Source organism: Microtus oregoni, unplaced genomic scaffold (assembly GCF_018167655.1).
Source record: "Microtus oregoni isolate MIOR12 unplaced genomic scaffold, Mior012 000004F_ref0000308, whole genome shotgun sequence".
In the NCBI taxonomy this organism is placed as follows: Eukaryota; Metazoa; Chordata; class Mammalia; order Rodentia; family Cricetidae; genus Microtus; species Microtus oregoni.
Genome location: NW_024543063.1, coordinates 65,544,360 through 65,557,532, shown reverse-complemented (window position 1 = coordinate 65,557,532; position 13,173 = coordinate 65,544,360). Strand labels below are relative to the sequence as shown.

Sequence of the window (13,173 nt, the reverse complement as noted above, 5' to 3'; positions counted from 1 at the left end):
TAATTAAGAAATATAAATGCTTGTTATAGGCCAATTTCTGTGGAGATCCTAAAATATTTTTTAAAAATTGGTTTTGATTTTACTTTCTCTAAATGTTCACCTAAATTTTACTTTTGAGGGGAATGTCTTATATATTGCATGTGGTGTAATTTGGGGGCTGTAAATCTGTTCTCTCTATATTCTAAGACTTTTTCAGGAATGTATAAATAGAAGTGTGAATTCTATCCCCCAACATTCTGTCTTTATGGAGAAAGAAAGTGAGGGTAATTCACTTCTGAAATTCACTAATCCAGGCATCTGATTATCCAGGTATCAAAAGAAACATAATTCAAGGCTAGGAAGAGATGGCCCAGTAGTTAAGAGCGCATACTGCTCTTCCAGAGGATTCAGGCTTGGTTCCCGACATCTGGCAGCTAAGGACCACTGGTAACTGGCTCCATGGGTTCCAGGCTGTCAGTCTCTGCAGGCACCTGCATTCTCGTGCACACATGTACCCATAGTCACACACATATACACATGATTTACAGTCATATTGTAGAGAGACCTGTAGTATAATTGGCATAGGAGTCAGTCACAAGCACCAGAGATGCTTTCATGCATCTGTTGCTGTCGAGCAGAATATTCTCAATTCCTCCCTCTCCTGCCCCAGTTAAAAGAATAGTTAGGGCCTCTTGGTCTTTTTCTTTCTCTTATTATTTTGACATTGATCTTGGCACCAGTGATGCACTTTACCACTGCTTGGTGGCTGAGGTGAGGGTGAGACTGTCTTTGAGGAGTCAGGTCTAATGACAGTTTATTGTTTCTTCTCTGTCATGTGAGGCCCAGCTGTTTATGTCTTAAGTTTCCTCAGATCAAGGGCACCATTCACTCATCATCTTTTCTATTTGTGAAGATCTGGCCTGCTTTCTTCTTTGCCCTCAGGTCGGTTGTACGCCGTGCAGCAAGTCTTTTAAGTAAAGTAGTGGACAGCCTGGCCCCATCCATTACTAATGTTTTAGTGCAGGGCAAGCAGGTAAGTATCTGTTTTCCACATCACAGTCACAGCAGTTTCTGCTTAGGACACTTAGTCTGGACACCTTGATGGCATAGACGGCTCACAAAGAGGTTACCAGTGGCTTGGGGTTCCTTCAAAAGTCTCTTCTCAAGCAGGAAAGATGCACACAGTCTGAAAGTAGCAGAACATTTAGTGGGCCATCTCATTTTCGCCCTGCACCTTGGGACTTTCATTTTCAGCCCCCATGTTTACTTAAGTTCAGTGCAGTTTCCATTGTAGAAAACAGAATAATGTCCCTAGAGGGGCACTCGGCCAGAGTCGTGATGCTCAGAGCAGAATAATGTACCTAGAGGGGGGCACTCAGCCAGGTTATGATGCTCAGAGCAGAAGCTAGGTGCATAGCAAAGATACGTTTTCCTTCTACTCCACCTGACCGCTCCCTTCCCACTCCTTACGGATTCATTCAAATTGAAGAGGAGCCAGAGTCTACATGCCTGTGCTGCTCCCACACCCTTCACGCTCCAGGCCATCTCCTGTGGCCTCGCTCCTTTCCACCAACCAGGGTCAGCTCTTCACTTCTGCTCACAGGCCCATCTATAGTTGCACACGCTCTCTCTTTCTCCTCTCTGTCCCCCTCCTTCCCCTCTCCTCCCTCTCCAGCCCCATGTCTCTTTCCTATTCAATGCTTGATGGTGAATGGGCTGGCTTGAGCTGCACATGTGGAGTTTGGTGCTGCTGCTCATCTTCTGTAATCTCTAATCATCTGGCTGGTTGTTATTTGATTAGAGTGAAGCTCTGTTTACTTTGTCTCTCCTTTGGAGATGTATGTGTTTATTGTGTGTTCCTGACAGCTAATCTAGGGATATAGTGAGCTTTAATAATGGAGTTCTTTAACCTTCCTTAATAACACCAACTAATTACTCATATTTCAGGACTCTTAATTAAAACTGAAATAATTTCATTCAGAACCCAGCTTTAGGGATGTTGGGATAATGTTATTTACCTTCTCGTATGATGTTGTTCAGCAATGAAGAATAATTACTCTAATAAGAAATTGCTGAGCAAAAGTTACTTTCCATATAGTTTTCTCCATTAGGAGGTAAACTTTAAACCACTGTCAGTGATTTGGTAAACCAAGGAACAGGAAGTCGTTTACCCAGTACCTTTTTATTTCTAGAGTCTTTATCTGTAGCCAGAATCTGTGCCCTTGTCCCACATCATTGCATATGTGGAAGAAAGTTAGCCAGGGTTTGAGAAACATGTCTCCCCTGGTTTAAGGCCCATAGCACTGAAGTACAGCTTATTCTCACGCCTGTGCTGATAGGTCTTAGAACTTTTGGAGGTCACTGACCTGACACTAGAAGGGTAGGTTTGTTGTATCCATTCTGAACAATGTCTATAAGATGCTGCAGCCTCCCCTCAATACCCTGCTCCCACATTCAGAAGCCTCAGAGCCTGCGCTCCAGCTATGGCTGGACTACCAGACCAACACCATCTCCCCGGGAAATATTCTCTTACTGCAAGAGTGAGGCCAGATGCCAACAGCTCTGCCTAATGACCAGAGGCAGGCAGTTTCTTTATGGACTGATTCTCATCCTCCACAAACAGAGACATGGGAATAGAGCAAAGTGTACAAAGATCTGTTTCTGCCTGAAGTAGTGTGGTTTCCTCAAGAGACTTGTAAATTATCTCAAGCTCTCTTGGATAAAAGTAGTTTGGTCTCATTATATCTAGGCGCCAATAATGTACCTCTGTTTTCTTTACATGGTGACATTTAATCCATATAATCATACTCATATTTACTAGTTGGTATCATTAGTATTTGCTAAATCAGTAGTTCTTAGAGGTTGGTTGGTTTAAATATATATGTGTATATGTATGTATTATCTAAAGCTCAGGCTGGTCCCAGACTCTTTATCACCCTGCCTCAGCTCCCAAGAGAATAGATTTTTAGATGTTTGCCACTATACCAAGCTAGTTCTTACTTTATTCCACAACAACATTGGAGCAAAAGACCATGTTCTGCTCCTTATCCCTCATCTCTAAAATCATGTGTCTTGGAGGTGCTGTTGCTTTCCCTACCTCATACACTTAGGAGCTGTACATGAAAGAGATGAGGAGTAGTGATGAGGAAGAAGCCAGCGCTGCAGGCCCTCTGAGAAGCAGCTGGCCAAGGAAAGGGGAGATGCGAGCATTCTCTTGCCAGCTCTATCAGCACTTTCTGCTTTGAGCTTTGTCATTTCCCTCTGAGCTTTTTTCTTTGGCAGGCTTGTGGGCAGCCAATCCATTCATTTCATAGGTGAGCATCTAGTACCATGGATCATAACCCTCCACATATACCTACCGTTATACCAGGGTAAGTGAGGGCTACCCAAGACTACATGGCCTTCCTCCTGACTTTGGAAAGGTTGAAATGTTGTTATAGAGCAGAAGGTTCTACTTGAGAACGGTAAAAATAGATCTCCCAAATACACTATATGTGTATTCTGGCTGCTCTAGGGACTTTTCTAGCACTAACATTGCCCCAACCCCAAATTAATAGTTATTTATATCTGCTCAACCTTCACTCCCCTGAGACCCTCATCTGCACTTACATTTTAGACCAGACCTGAACCATCGTGCACCCCAGTGGGAGTCATGCTTTGAAAGCCATTTTAATAAATATTAGAAACAGTTATCCTTCCTAACTCCCTAGCTTGCATAGAGCAATTTCAGCCTGCCAGTCATCCTGAACCTTGAATTTTTTCTTTTTCTTTTTTCTTTTCTTTCTTTTTTTCTTTTTTTTTTCTTTTGTAGCTAGGAATTTTTTTAACAGTACAATCTGGCAATTACAGGTAACTTTGGGCGCCTTTGGACATGAAGAGGAGGTCATCTCTAATCCACTGTCTCCAAGAGTGATTAAGAACATTATCTATTATAAATGTAATACCCATGATGAAAGGGAGGCAGTCATTCAGCAAGAACTGGTCATCCATATCGGCTGGATCATCTCGAATAGCCCCGAGCTGTTCAGTGGCATGCTGAAAATACGAATTGGGTGAGTGCTTTGATTTGCATAGAGACTTAACTCAAGTGGTCCTCCAGCAGATCCGGACTTCACATGTAAAGCCAGTGTCTGTGGATTCTTAGGGCAGTGCCTCTTTCTTCCATCCTGTGGAAGTAGCATCTGGTGGTTTAAAGAACGAATTCCAGGGGCCTCAAAGAATCCACACCTGTATGTACTTTCCAAGTAAAATAGCAATGGAATCAAATGCCAAGGATTTCAAGTTATATCACATAAAAATAAATAAATAAATAAATAGGCAAATACTTGTGAAAATTCTTAAAAATAAAATGGATGAGCCATGATAGGAAAATGTTTTTTTTTTTCAGCAAAACCATGTCAGAAGACATGATCCAATAAGAAATTGGCATTTTAAGGATACTCTGCATGTGTTTTCTACTGAACTCTAGTGTTGGATTGCTGCTATTGTAAACTTAGATAAAAAATTAAAAGTAAGGTACTAGTGGTTTCAAATGTCCCTAACTGACGGGGTCTAGCCCCAATGGGGTTTGCCTGTTCCAGGAGAGGGGCATGTGGATTAGAAAATTCGGTAGGAGGAATAGAGATATGAAAGAAATACAGAGGCATAGGACAGAGCCAGGAGGACAATCCAGTGAATACTGAATATACCTGCATTTATTCTCCATATGCTTATATACCCCAGTCCAAAAAGGGGGAAAGAAGGCAAAAGACTGTTTTAACATGATACAAAGAACAAACAGAGCAATTACCTGCTTCAGTATTTGACACATAAAGCCATTGTGTCCTGAGTTAAGCATTCTGTAGTTAAGGCAAGACGAGCTGCAACTACAAGTTAGACCAAGTATCCTCTAGGTAGTCACTCCCTGGGTCAAACCTCCTATCAAGTCCTTGAAGAAGGTGAATAGGCTTGAATTCTTTGACCTTTGGTCAGGGTGGGATGGATCTACCTCTGTGGGCCTTCTCAACACCAAAACCACCAAGTAACCACACCCTAGGTCAAGATATCTTGTTTGTAGCCACACCTTAAGTCAGACCTCTGGTCAATAACCTTGAAAGAGCAAGAGTAGGCTCAAGCTCTCTGACTTTCGTTCCTAACCAAGAGTCTTTTGGGGAAGTGTAAGTAGGGTGACAACCTCTGTGGTCCTACTCCTTTACAGCTTTGTAGCCCTGGGAAGGTGCTGGGCCTGCCCAACCTTCCTCCACATCATCCTCACTGCTCTATGGAAGAAGGAAATGCTTCAAAAACTGTGGCAACCCATAAAGTGTATTATAAGTGGCATATAAATACACCCTTACCAAAACAGTCAGATCAATCATATCCAAACATATAGAATAACAAATGTTGGAAAGAATATACATTCCCTATTTGTTGAGTACGAATGCATGGGTATGTAACTATGAATAAGGACACTGTTTCTGCTCTGCTTGACCCTGGATTGTTGATTAAAAAAAATAATCTTTGCAGTTTCTCATATCAATTTCTTCTTGAAATAAGCAATCTTTACCTTTATATTTATGTGTTTGAGAGAGAGCAAGAGAGACAGAGATGGTTTCCCCATTCCACCATGTAGGTCTCAGGGACTAAGCTGAGGCTTTCAAGTTTGGTGGCAAGGGCCTTTATTATATTTTCCTTTGTATCATTTATTGCTTTCCAACTTCTTAGTTTTTATTTCAGACAGCTACCAAAGTGTAGACACTCTTGTGGTAATAGCTACTTATCCTTACTCTCTGCAACACCGTGAGTATACCATAAGTAATCAATTCTTTGTCTATGATTAGACCAGTAACTAGGACCTGTAGCTTACTCCTGCTACCCAGAGTCATGAAGAAGTATGATATTGCACACCGCTGGTCCAGATAAAGATTTGAAGTGTGGTTGCCATGAACCTCAGGTTGATTTCATACCATCATGAAGCTATACCTTGAAAATGTCTAAGGTTATAATGAAACATAAAAAATTGAGATTTTACTCCTTTACTTATGAGACAAGAAATGCAGATGAATTGAAACTAATTCTAAGTCCCCGCTCTGCTTCAAGAGATAGAGTAAGGCTGTCTTAAAGGTTGGAGTTCTTAGAATAAGCTTTTCCCTTCTGATACGGGAAATTACCTCTGGCAAAGTAGCCTTTTGTCATGTTAACCACACTTAAACAAAACAAAACTGTAAAATACAAATCTTTCTACTATCTATATTGTCTAAATCTAGATCTATATTGTCTTAATCAAACTATAAGAAGAGCTTGAAATGATTTATCTGGCCATATTTTCAAGGTCACTATTTGCAACAGTTTCCTGGTGTGTACCAGGGAGTTCTGATCTGTCAGCTGGCAGGAGTCTTCACCCAGGTGACATTTTCCTCTCTGGGCCTCCAGTTTACACATTAATCTGCTAGAGTCTTCGCAGTGGTGGCTTTTCCTTCTGGGACTTCAGTTTACATGTTTGTCTCTTTTTATTTACCTCATACTCAGTAAGTTTTTACTAAGATCTCTACTCCTTTAGGTGACCGCCCTCCCCTGTACACACCTTTAACGGTTGCCTGCTGGCACAAACATACGTTTTGTTATAAATTAGGTCCTGGAACAGTTTTGATTGGCTTAAAATTGGTGAATAAATGATTCACACAGTTTTTGAAGGCCAAATTCTTTGTAAATTGTTGAACCTGTAGCTGCTTCTAAGCTATTCATTAATTGTAGAATTTTTTTTTTTAAATAGAAGATTTAAAGTGAAATTACCTGGCGCTAGTGAGAAGGAAACATGGAACACGCAACAAGCCCGCATAGGGGTTTATTAGAGGGGGTGTGCACAGGCCTGGGGAAGTCGATGTGCAGAGAGAGAGAGAGAGAGAGAGAGAGAGAGAGAGAGAGAGCGAGCCCATCCAGCTTTTAAAAGCTGCCTAGCGTGTGCGCACAGAGGGTTGACTTGACTACATCATATGCAGATGACGGGACTCATGCACGTGTGCAAGGGCTTAGCTGAGTCATAACATGGATGATGCAACCACACCACACATGAGTCACGTGGGGGCCCTTAGGCACTTCTGCCTGAGGGCTTGTCTGCACATGCGTTGCCCTAGAACCCAGAAGTATCAGCCTTATTGTGACTGAAATCATAACATAAAGAAAGTAATTTCTTGATTATTTAGATGATGGTAGCATCTCAGATGGGTATTCTTGTCTGAAATTTTCAGTTATTTTCTTCTAATGTTAATATTCTTGAAATGCCAGCATCCACTAGGCGTGTGCTTTAATCCTGTTACTTCTTATCCTCAGTTCCCACGGGCTGCCCACACTTCTATCTGTGCTTTAACCTTCCTGCGTCTTTTCCAAGGTTTCTTGATCCGCATCACACGTTGCCCAGTGTTTTCCCCCTCTCCACTGCTAATCCTGCTGGTGAGGCATCTTCAGCTTTGCTGTGAAGAGAATCAGCCTGCTCACAGGGATGCTATCCTAGCCTTATAATGATTTGATTTGCTGTCTCATTATTGATTTGTGTGCCAGCCTTCATGTTAAAATAGATCAAGTTCCTGACAGGCCATTACTGTAAAGACCTGCAATCAACTGCTTTCTACTGTAGGCCTGTCAGTCAGGCTTTACTAGGAGAAACCCTGGGGATGTGTGCTATCAGGCCTTTCTCAGCTCGCCTTTTGTGTTGCCTTGGCATTCTGTAAGCAACTGTGACCCAGGTGAGTCCTGTCTGATGTCCAAGGAGGCCACTGTAGATCACGTATTTGGTGCTCAGAGAAGGCCGCCAGTGTCAAAGATTCAGACTTTAGCATTGCTGGGGCAATGGAAGAGAGTTGCTGCTTGCAAACCCAAGTTTATTAGCATCATTTTGGTACCTTTGAGTTGAAGAACCTTTGATGGGAGGTGAGGAAGTGAGGTGACAACTGGCCCACCCTGTTCTGATGATTAGGTTTGGGACCAAGGGAGTGCGTCACGGGGCGGGGCACTCCAGTTTTGTGACCAGAAGCTCAGTTGCTTCATCAAACGGTTACACTCTCTACCTTAGTGTGAATCAGGCCGAAAGTCCTCCCTTGTATCTTCGCCACTTCCTGTTCCCTGGAATCTGAGACATCTTGGGCTGCCATAGTAAAAATCTCACAGGTAAAGTGACTTAAGTAGTCAGATTTAATTTTCTCACTGTTTCTGGAAGTTCAGGGTCCTGGCATCAGTTGATCTGGCTCTGGTGAAGAGTCTCCCAGTGGCCAGATACTCTCTCACTAATGTTCCTGCGAACTCAACTAACCCTATTACCTCCAAAGGCCCTGGCTCCAGGTGTGCTTCCACTGGGACCAGGGCTTCAAGGCAGGGATTTAAAGGGGTAGTGTTGCAGCGTAGCAAATAGCATGGTTTAGGAGACTGACAGTGTGGACAGTCATTTACTGTGCTGTTTAAGCACAAATATCAGTCCTTATTCTCTTGAAATAATATGCAAACAATTGCTAACATGGTTTCTTGCCCAGGACCAGGACTATTATTTCTGGCTTGTGTTTTCAGAAGACGTCAGCTGAGTGTATTGAGCGGTGTCAGTTACCTGTGCTTTTTTCACTGCCGCGCCTTGAGGAGGGCGTGCTAATTAAATAGCATGCTGACACATAAAGTTCACTCACCACAGGAGTGTGTTCAGAGGCAAGCCTGTTGTCTGGACAGTTGTGGAGAACTCCTCCAGCTGTCCTTAGGGAGGACGTTCTGATCCTCCAGCCAACCGTGAAACGTCTGAAGCCTGATGCGTCAGTCGTGTGTGCCTGTCACTTTCTCATTTGCTTATTGGCAAATTGAATGTGTCTCTGGTTCTTCAGGCAGTGGTCCAAGGATAAGCATCATTCTCCTGACCTCCCGCGTTTTTCTGTTTTTCTTTCCCCCACTTTGGGAATTAAATGCTTTTATTGCTGGAATTGCCACATCCTTTGTGACCTTGGCAATGGGAATGAAGACAAGAAGTAGAGACTCCTGTGGACTTTTAAACTATTAGTAGTCCTGGATAAAATGTCTCTTGATCTTCTCCTTTAAGTAAGCCCCTTTATTGTTACTTTCCCATTGGCATGTGATTGTTACAGTGGTACTGGGTCACAACCTTCTGATCTTCACGGTGTCACACTGGGTAATTTGCTTTCTCTGAGTCTCTGACACTGTCCTTAGTACTTTATGTGCAATGTTGTTTCCTGTTTTTATTTTAGTCGTTCTAAAAATTGATATAAAAATTAGTCTTTACTAACATTTTTATGATTCTTTAGACTTTCAAAGGGCCTTTTAAAATATAAATGCCTTATTTATTCTGCAGTGTAGTAAGTTAGATGAGAAATAATAATATCCCCATTTGAAAAGTAACTCAACAGTAGGGCACAGTTGGTAAGTGATGGGTTTTGTTATTGTTTTAGTTTTCATTCTTTAACTGGAGCTGTGTTTTAAAAACTTATTTATTTTAATTCTTTGACAGTTTTATACATTTGAATAATGGATTTGGGTCATTTGCGCACACACTCCCCCATACATTCTTTCCCCCACCCACCCCTCCTGTAATGCCCTATGAAATCAAAATAAAAAAAATAGATCACATACTTTCTGTAAAAGGAGAGTGCATTTTTGTTTCCTGGCCACCCAGACCTGAATAATCGCACAGAAACTATATTAATTACAACACTGTTCAGCCAATTACTCAGGCATATTTCTAGGTAACTCTTTCATCTTAAATTAACCCATTTCTATTAATCTGAGTATTCCCACAAGACTGTGGCTTACCGGAAAGGTTCTGAGTCCTTCTCCTTCAGCAGCTATGTGGTGTCTCTTTGACTCCATCTTCTCTTTCACTATTTTTCTGCTCAGATTTCCCGCCTGGCTTTGCTTTGCTAAGCCATTGGCCAACAGCTTCAACCAATGGTAATAAAACATATTCAGTCATACAGAATCCCACATCAACTTCTGACATATAATGCCACAGGATATACATTACCATTCCAAAATGTAGGGAAGGTAGCACAGTGAGGAATTACTGGACCAAAGCAAGACCATCTTGGCAAACTCCAAACTCTACATCTCCATGTCTGTTGTCAAAAACTCTTCAGAGCTCCAACTCCTTTCAGCTTTGTTAACTGCAACACACTGCTCTCTCTTGGACTGGTTCCACTCCCTGTTAGCAGCTTTCCTTGGCAGGTATCCCAAGACTGGTGTCTCCAGTATCTTGGGGTCTACCAGGCAACCCAGACTTTACCTCCTCAGCTTCGTGCAATGGCCTCTCTTGGCCTCCATTCCAGGACACCCTTGATGCATGCCTGGCCTCAGCAGCTTTCCTTAATCATGGAGGAATATTACACAGCCCCTCTCTTCTGTCCTAAAAGCCAGAACCATGTGGCCAAAGCTATCAAGTTCTACTATTTGTTGGAGCTAGAACACGCCCCCTCATTGAATTATCTCTTCACCAGCTTTCTATTTTCCATGGTTACCGTCACTGCCTAAACTTGGCAGGAAGCATAGCAGCACACAGGCAGACATAGTGCTGGAGAGATAGCTGAGAGTTCCATATCTTGATCTACAAGAAGTGAACTGAGACAAACTTCCTCTAACAATGCCACTCCCTATGAGCACTGGGGGCCATTACATCCAAACTCCCATAGCTCTTGACCAGGTTTAAAGTAGCAGGTATGGCCTTCCTCCAGTGAGGCAGGCCTCACGTGCCTTACAAAAGTGCTTTGCCACCCATTCCCACAGTAGCCAGGCCACAGTGCACCAGTGGACACATCTTGCCTGGCAGGTTGGTGTTGTAGCCACAGAGTCCACAGCTGTGTGGAATTGCTGATGCCCTTTCTTCCCCTGGAGCCTCCATAGTACTTCAGGTATCATGAAAGCCAGTCAGCAGAGCGGAGACTTGCAGCTCAGTCCCAGCATGATTTCTCTGTGTCCTGCAGCTGAAGTGTGTGGCGTCTTCAACAATTGGGTCCTACCATCTAGCTCAATGGGCAACCAGGAGCAGTGACAATTGCCTATTCTATTTTGGAAGCTTCTGGGACATTCCAACCCCCAACTTGTAAGGAGGAAAACCACATCTGACACTGGGGTAGTAACTTGTGGCCTCTGGGAAGAGTGGTACCCATTCATACAGGGTGCTTCTGTTCAAATTTTTTAAACTATGTTTTTTAATCAGCTTACTCTAAAATAATAGGTTCACATAAAGACATTTCTAACATGCTTAGTTTTGGTTAATCTTTCCCTTCAGCTTTTCCTCTCTCCAATTTCCATATCCTATCCTTGCTTAAGCCTCTCCATCCCCTAACTACTTCCATATTCTGTATATTTTTCTATGTCCCCGTCCCCTAAGCCGCCCTCTCTATTGACCCTTTCTTAGCTTCCTGACCTCTAAAGACACTACAAGTTAAACGTACTAGAGGTCAAAGGTAGGCTCTACAAATGAGAGCAGTCATGTTGCGTTTGTCTTTCTGGGCCTGGGACTACTTCACTTGGTATATTTCCCAGTAATATCCGTTTTCCTCAGAACTTCAGAATTCCATTTTTCTTTGCACCTGAATAAAATCTAGTGTGCCTCTTACACATGTGAGTGTGGCAATCATCACATCTGCCATTGAGTGTTTTGACATTCATTCCTGAGTATCTAAGAGAGAAGGTGTAGTCTTTTTGAAAGGGGTTTGTAGCCAGACATGGTGGCTCACACTCGTAATCCAAATACATGAGAGAGTAAGATTATCACAAGTTCAATGCCAGCTTGGTCTACATAGGCCAACTTCAAAGTCTGTCTCAAACATACATACATACATACATACATTCTGTTTCTGTTGTTCATTTTGTTGGTGGTTTGGTTTTTGTTTTGGTTTGATTCATGGTCCTACCATATAGCCCAGACTTGCCTCAAAGTCAGGGTCCTCCTGCCTCTACTTGCTAAGCACCAAAAGTACTATGTATACCACTGCTCAACTAGCATGATTTCTTAACCACAGTGCTGTTATCAGACCCAAAATTAACATCACCAAACATCCAATTTCTAGCCCCCAAAGGACTTTCTGCCTCCTCTTTAAAACAAGGCCACACATGGCATTTTTAGTACATATCTGCAGCCATGTAGTCTAGAAGAGTGCCTTTCACTCCGTGGTTCTTTTTTATCCCATTGGCTTTCTAAGAGACCAGAGTACAGGTTTTCCATTGCATGGCTCAATAATGGGCCATTACTCTAAGCTACTACAAATATAAAATTTAGCATTAAAATGAAAGGAAAATAAAGTAGAATTATAAGTAACTTTAAGTTAAACTTATGTAGACTATAAAAAAGAAAAGGTTCAGTCTGTTGAGAATTTTTTTAATTAAAATGTTTGTAACAATTTTATAAGAAATTTTAACATCAAAGCATCCAAAATGACTGTGTTCTTGTGACTGTTATGTTTGTATACCATTTTGGCAAATATAGTCTCTAATACAGGTGGTGAACAAGTCAAGAAATTCTACTTTTTGCCAGATAGAGAAACTTCTTCGTTCACTTTTCAGCTGATTTAAAGAAATACACCAAGGCTTAGGGAACATCAAGGAAGAGGGGGAAGGAAGAAAGAGCTGGAGGATGGAGAAGCCGCTATGAAATGCTAACTCTGGATGTGACATGGCCACTGTACTCGTGATTTCAGTGTAGCTGTGCTGAACAAGATCAAGCCACCAAACCATGTTATCAGTCCACACTGCAACAGACGGCACTAACTGGACTCACTAGGTCACCTGGAAAAAGCTGGACATGAGTGGGGATGAGAATGTGTTGTGGAAGTCTGGAGGCAGTTGGGGTGGACAAAATCAAACCCTGTAATGATTTTTAGTGCATTGTTAACATCCTGTCCTTGTGTTCTGGGTTTTCCCTTACTGAAACAAAATATTTGAATCACTTTACAAAGACAAAACTTGTTTTGGCTCACAGTGTTGAAGGTTTTTGTCCATAGTCAGCTGTCTCCATTGCTGTTGGGCCTGAGGCAAGCAGCACAACACAGCAGCATCACTTGGCAGAGTGAATCTTGGCACTCAAGAGACACTAAGCAGAAAGGGGAAGGTCCCATCTTGGACATGATCCCATGACCAGAAAACCCACTCCAGGACCCTCCTCTTAAAGTTTCTACCAGTTCTCAGTCGTATGGAGTGCATCAGGTGTGTGTGTGTGTGTGTGTGTGTGTGTGT

At 42.4% G+C, this 13,173-nt stretch overlaps 1 protein-coding gene across 5 annotated transcripts in view; it reads left to right on the top strand.

Moving 5' to 3' along the window:
- The window catches only part of Phkb (phosphorylase kinase regulatory subunit beta), a 176,979-nt gene that overhangs the window by 144,732 nt on the left and 19,074 nt on the right, over positions 1 to 13,173 (top strand). For 4 of the 5 annotated variants that reach the window (XM_041649591.1, XM_041649589.1, XM_041649590.1 and 1 more), the window contains 2 exons: positions 922 to 1,012; positions 3,829 to 4,031. In XM_041649591.1, coding sequence (XP_041505525.1) covers positions 922 to 1,012; positions 3,829 to 4,031 — 294 coding nt within the window. The remainder of the gene's footprint in view (positions 1 to 921; positions 1,013 to 3,828; positions 4,032 to 13,173) is intronic. The other variant, XM_041649588.1, reaches the window with a different exon arrangement.